The sequence below is a fragment of the Frankliniella occidentalis genome, unplaced genomic scaffold (assembly GCF_000697945.3).
Source record: "Frankliniella occidentalis isolate FOCC.00 unplaced genomic scaffold, Focc_3.1 Scaffold229, whole genome shotgun sequence".
NCBI lineage: Eukaryota > Metazoa > Arthropoda > Insecta > Thysanoptera > Thripidae > Frankliniella > Frankliniella occidentalis.
The window spans coordinates 351,140-357,737 of NW_026267355.1; the positions used below are offsets into that span (position 1 = coordinate 351,140).

Below are 6,598 nucleotides of genomic sequence, written 5' to 3' on the forward strand. Positions count from 1 at the left end.
GGCGCGGGGGCGGCGCGGGGGCGGTGCTGTGGCGGCTCGGGGGCGGGTCGCAGCGTCATCGCAGCCATCACAATATTTCAGGCGGCGGTAGTTCAATGGCCACCCATCGAAAGACTGCGTTTTCAGACGATTTTTCGCCTGCGGCCCGTGTTTGTCAGAGTGCGAGAGCGAAAGGCATCGAGTTTGTCATGGAAAACTGTGAAGGGAATAAGAAAACATATTTATCTCATTGGCAGTCTGCGAGGTCTTTGTCAACATTTTATGCTCATCGCTTATGATTTGTTTTAGTGTTGAAGTTAGATTTTTCTGCCCCTACCCCCCTATCATTTCCTAAGCGGACTGAGGTGGTTTGGACGCCGAGTGGTTCCTCGAGCCCCGCGCCACGGCACGGCAGAGTGGCGTGGTCATGCTCCCGCTCGGCCCAGCCGGCTCAGGGCCCGCGGGGAGACTGCCGCCACTGGCGGGCCTGGTCCTCGCCTGCCGTAGCTTGGCGTAGCCTCGCGGGGCTCAACGCTACGATATGCCGGGCGGGGCGGGGCAGGGCGTCGGTCGGGCCGCGCAGAGCACAGCGTAGCAGAGCGTCATTCCCCCACCCTCCGCGCCGGGCCGGGCGCGCAGGGATCCGCGCCGAGCTCGCTGTGATCCTCCGCCTGAAAGTAGATCCCAAGCCGGCTCGCAATTCTTTTGACAGTACTGCTTGTCGGAGCGGCTGCCGCATGCAGGACAACGCGGTCTCGTCGAAATTGTTCATATGTGCAGAAAACGCGATCATCCAGAGCTCTATCTGCCATTTTTCAGTCATTTGCCGGAAACGTTGACCTACATCACTTGGGTTGGCGCCCGATTCAAGGCTCGACGTTGGGCCCCGCGCTGCGACCCGGCACGGACTGGTGGCGCTCTCCCGCGACAGGACACGGAACTACGGAACAGGTCGGACGGCAGTGCCAGGCTGTGCGGGCGCGGGGAGGGGGAGGGTGCGGGGACTGGTGCGGGGCAAAGGCACGCTTAGCGTAGGGGTGCCGGCCGGCAGGCCGCCGGCCCGGCCCGCCACTGCGCTACCGGCGCCCGCCCCGCTCGGTCGTACGCGTACGCATCGTCGAGTCAGCTCGTTGGCTTGCGGTGAACTCGCGGCGATCCGGTCGGTCGATGGTGACTAGTGCGACTCGCGAGTGGTGGAGCAAGTAGTGAAATGCCTGTGCATCCTGAGTCGGTCCCTGGTGTTTTGTGTCCGACGTCCCTGTTGTTTTCATCTGTGACTCCAACCTCTGTTGTTATAAACATTGCGCGCGCTTCGCACTTGGCTGCTGTCAGTGACATAACTGCGAGTTCCCCAGCGGCTCGCCCTGATTTTGGATTTTCACTTGTGCCCAAGTGTTTGTGTGATATTGTGGACTTCGATATTCCTGGAAGTGTTTCTCGAAGAGACAATTTACTGGATTAACTCCCTGGATTATCACCATTAGTGATCTACGCCCTTGGATTATTTCATCAAATTTAATGAGTATCGGTGAGTTGTACTTTGATGTGCCCTGTCAAAATGTACCCATGTAGGAAAGCTGTAGAAATAGTCTGTCAGTGGGGCCGGTTCCTTGAATTAAATACGACTTTACTTGAATTTGCTCCAGTCCTCTTTTTGCGCCCATAGACTGGCCATGGGGTCCCTCACGTTAACTTTAACGCTTGGCACTCGTTGTGCAATCGTTGGTTCTTTGGCGCCTTCCAGCGAAACTGTTCCTGCCCGGCTTCTTCTCGGAAGTCTGGCGGTGTTTGTCAGCGTTTGACTGTTGTGGCGACGGGCTTCGTCTAGCAGCCGTGCTACAGCGCCGGCCCGGCTTCGGCTTGCCTCCTCCTCTCCCCCGCCCGGGCCGTGCCGCTGGGGCTGAGCTGGGGCCTGCGTGCCTTCGCTGCCGCGCCGGCCGGCGCGGCGGCCATGCTCGGCTGGCAGCCTTCGATTGTTGAGCTACGCCCAAGCTGTCAAACCGCCCAGGACGCGGGGCCGTTACGCCCTTAGATTAGTTTATGTGTAGACCTCTCTGATACATTTTGCTCGTAGTGCTAGGGGCGGGACGCGACAGGGACGTGCCGCATTTCTATTGCCGCTCAAATGAAAATTTCTTTTAATGGGTTTCTGTAGGGCGTACAGCCTGGTCACAAAGTGGTAATTGACAGGTGGGCGGGAAAGTTTAGATCCTATTCATTTTGTTGATGAATCGAGACGGATATCTTGATTGAAGCCATTACATACATCCTGTATTCATACATTTAACTTGCAATTTAATTTTTCCTAAATATTTATTATTATTGTGCTTTCAAAACATTGTTAGCCTTACTTAAACTTTAGTTTTGATTTCTCTCATTATGATGAATCAGCCTGTAACTTTTTCTACAACTTGATTTATTTTGTCCAGTCAATACGCTGTCCTCATTTCCCATATTATACCAGAAAAGTAATCGACTAACAAGCTGGTTTATTATTACGACATTTTGTTTAATTGTATGGGATGTGATGTATATCTTTCACTGGCTCTCTTTCGTGGATCCCAGAACTTGCCAATTTTTGGTTGACTCCTTTCCTGTGTAGTAACGCGCGCGGTATGTGTTGCAGAGACCACCATGCCACCCCAGTTCGAGCACCCTTGGGGCAACCCCACGGGCCAAATTTGCATGCCCGAGGAGTCCTCGCTCGATCTGTTCAACAACATTTTCGACGAGCTCAACATGAGCTTCGACATGAAGCTGGACGACACCCCTCTCTTCGAGGGGTTCCTGCCGGAACTGGACAGCAACCTGGACCTCCTTGGCGAGGGCCCTGGGCTGCTCCAGGTCCGCCACGACTGCATGTGGGCCGGGTCCTGCGTCGACGACAAGGAGCGCCCCAACCCCCTCGAGAGGGTCCAGGAGAGCCCGGTGAAGAGCGGGCCTGCCCTGCAGACCTGCTCCCCTGCCACCCTGCAGACCCCCACCAAGGACGCCGAAGTAGTGCATTCACATACCCCCACCAGTGTGCAACTCTCAAGTAGACAATCCGCTGTCAAATCCAACACGCGTAGCATACTTAGGACTAACCATCGGGCGAGTGCGGCCACCGTGGTAGGTAGTGAACGGACAGCTGCGTCTCAGGACGAAAGTGACGACTCCGGTCGGCCCGACACTCCCCAGAGTATGTCTAGTGATAACGAGGAGTCGGCTGACTTCAAACCCGACGTCGACGCCCTCGCCCAGTCACTCTGCAAAGAGGAAATCCTCGACGACGAGGAGGTGGATGAGGACGACGAGGAGACCGATGTAGAGGAGGAGGAGGAGGAAGATGATGAAGACGATGATGAAGATGACGATGATGACCTGACCGCCGACAATGACACTTCCCTGGTGGACGAAGACGCACCCACCGCGTGCGTGTCGGTATCGAAAGTTACCGGGCAGACTGTGCGGACGTCCCTGTACCAGCAACACCATGAGCGCACCTCCCGGTTCGACTCCCGGCCGCAGCAGACCGTGTCCAACCACTTCTTCAACGACCATAGCTACCACCTGAGCAAGACGGACCACCCCTCCATACCCGGCAACCTCACACCTTCAGATTCTGGTGAGTTGAAAAATCTTAAATTGCCATTGCTGTGTTATGTTTTTGACGCGCACACTGTCGGAAACAGCTTGCCTCGATGTTGCCAAGTCCGTTAAAAATTAAATGCAGTTCAGACAAGCACTAGAGTTGTTTCCGACGGCGGTATGCCCCTGGCTGCTATGGACCTGCTCCACATCCCCGTGCGGGACGTGGATTTGTCTTATGCACCGGCTGATGGCATTTTGGCGCGAGCGTTCACCCTGGTCTGCGTCCTATCATACTGTACCGTGTAGAAGTGTACTTTGGCGCCGCCGTACTTCATACAGCCGAGCGCATCGCGTGTTAATACTGGTTGATAAAGTTAGAGTGAGACTGATTGAAATCGCCGCGCCCGTCTGCCGTTTCAATGGCGCTGCTGCAGGGCGGGGGAGGGCCTCCTTATGTAAGGCAGGTGGCGGCGGCCCACGCCCCGCCACGCCTACCTGTGCGGGGCGGAGCAGGGCGAAGGGAGGTTGGCGCCACTGGGCGGCTCGGCCCGAGCTCGGCCCGCCCGGGGATTATATGGTGGAATCTCCGAGCGGAGCCGAACGGCGCGATGGGACGTCCCTCCGGGCGGACGGGCGGGTCCCGAGGCCAGCCCGAGGGTGAAGGACCATCCTCTTCCAGGAACACGCTGCGTGCCATCTCGAGGCGCGCTGGGCAGCTGGGCACTGGACCAGGGGGACCGTCCCTATGCGGCCTCGGAAAGGAAAAGTGATAATGAGGAACACGTTGAGGTCCCCGCTCCGGCCGGGCTCGCGGCTCGCGGCCTCCCGCGCCGCCCGTGGCGGACTCGCGGCCGCTCTCGGCGCCGGAGAGGCCCTGGGAAAGGGGGAAGAGGAGAGGGGAGCATCCTCGCGCGCCCAAGGTCATTATCTTTTGTCGTTCGCTCAGGAGCAAGGCACCAGCAAGGACGTGGCTCGGGACGGACCAAAGCCCCGAGGCGGCGGCAGCGGCACTGCCTGCCACGCTCGATTGTTTTCTGACACTCGCCGCGAGGGGTTAAGTGGTTTTAACGGCGGCGATCGGATGTGTTGCCATGATTGGCTGCCGAGCGGGGTGGGCGCTGCACTATGGGAGTCCACTGCTCCGGGCCGCCGCCGTGGCGTGGGCTCCGCCGAGGTGGGCGATGACGCCGGACGGGGCCCATTTGGGAGAGCCGCGGGACGAGCGCGGGGGGAGGGGGGGGGGGCTCGTCTCCTGCGAACTCACTTGACTCACCACCTCAGTGAGTGTACGTTCGTACGTGTTTGGCGGTAGAGGGGAAAGGGTGAGGGGGGGGGGGCAGAGCGCGGGTGGGAGAGTCGTAAAGCTCCTGGCGGCAAAGAATACCAAATCCTTGCCTTCCTTCCCGGCCCATGCCGCGGCCGAGTTGTATAACTCTGTTGTTGCTCAGGGCGAAGGGAAGGCCTCCGCTCTGCCGCAGCTGCTGCTGCTGCTGATTCACTGTTTGCCCGGCGAAAGGGTTTGCGGTGCGCGACCGGAATGTGGTCCGGCCCGTCCGGCGCGCCCGGCCCCGTCACAGTGTCATTGCTCTTATGTCACGTGTGATGGTACATTCCCGGGTCGCACCGCCCGCTGTAGTGGTGTGTAAACTCTGTCGAATGGCGGGCGGGTTTGGGGAAGAGGGGGGGAGGGCTTTCGCGAGAGCTCTCCGCTGCCGCGTGATTCTCGCGGCCTGCTTGCCGTTCGCGCCCCGCGAGGTCCCGTCTGATACGAGAGCTAGTACTGTGCAGCCCGGGCAGACTACTGTACAGGCGGGCCTTGCACAACATTGCAACCCGCGCGGTGCAGCTGCCCGCCCCGCTCGCTAGGCGCCAGCGGCGCCAGTAGGGGAGGGGGGAGGGGCTCGGTCGTCGTGGAAACGGAACAGGAATGGGTGGTGTGGTGCTTCCCCGTCGTCGTATCCGCGCGGCAGGCTCGCAGACTCTACCGGCGGCGCGGTTTGGTTTTCGAATGCAGGCGACCGACGCGCTCTTGGCACGCGGGGAGACTATCCGTCTGGAATGCGACGCCCCTCCGCCCCGCCCCGCCCCGCCCCAGGTGTGCCGGGCCGAGCAGGCTGGGCGGCGCGGTCATTGGCCGCGGGGCGCGCGCAGTGCGCTGTGGGGCACTGCAAAAACTGAACCGGCGGAACTGCCCGAGTGAGAGAGAGAGACGGAGAGAAAATAGCTGTTCTATGGACATTTAAAACCAGTCCGGCACTGGCCGCCCCGCCCCGCCCGGCTACACTCGCCATCTGACTGCAACAATCCGCGGCGTCTCGCCCCTCCCACTACAGTACTCTTTCTGCCCCCTGCCCCCCCCCCTTACCTGCACCTGCCACTGCTGTCCTTTTTCTCCTGTTATTCCTTTCTTTATTTTCCCCCCATCGCCGCAGCCGGTGCTGCTGCTGCGTCCCTCACCTGCCCCCATCGGTTTTTCTTATTTTCCGATCGGCACCCCAATCCTGACTCGTTCTGGTGCGCTTGAGAGTGAGATGTGCGTCCGTGTGTCCGTCTGCCTGCCTGCCTGCCGTCTGTCTGTCTGTCGGCCGGGGCCCGGGCCGGGCGTGGTGTTCGCGCCGGGCTAGCGTATGAATGGACCGCCGGGCCTGGCTGGCTGGGGCGTACCTGCCACGCCAAGCCCGCGCCGATTCTCTCTAGCGGCAGGTGAACGTTTCCTCTTTTGTCGTTTTCTATTTAATGATCGTCTGGTGGATTTGCCGCTAGCAGGGTTTGCTCTCACATTCTCGTGAAGGCTTTGGGTCGCGCTGAGCCCGGCGCTAGTAATTGAAGCGCATGGTAGCCCCCCCCCCCCCCTCTCCATCGACAAGCCGACGATGCGGCCGGCTTGTGGAAGACGATGATGGCCTGAGGGGGGGACGGCTGATCGATTATATTTTCCTTACAGCCTCAAGTATGAAAAATTGCTGCGTCGGATGCCCGACGATTGGCGCGACAATTTTTCATATGTAGTGGCATGCGGTGGTTGAGTATGCTTGGGAGGGGGGGG

The 6,598-nt window shown here is 59.5% G+C and overlaps 2 protein-coding genes across 2 annotated transcripts in view; both read left to right on the plus strand.

The window, feature by feature from the left end:
• The window catches only part of LOC113212378 (tRNA dimethylallyltransferase), a gene marked incomplete in the record, with an annotated part of 168,624 nt that overhangs the window by 5,591 nt on the left and 156,435 nt on the right, over positions 1–6,598 (plus strand).
• On the plus strand, positions 995–3,586 carry LOC113211417 (myc protein; the record flags this gene model as incomplete). The annotated part of the gene is given in 2 exon segments (XM_052272899.1): positions 995–1,507; positions 2,606–3,586. Coding segments are annotated over 2 exon segments (991 nt in total), but the record flags the coding sequence as incomplete, so codon positions are not given.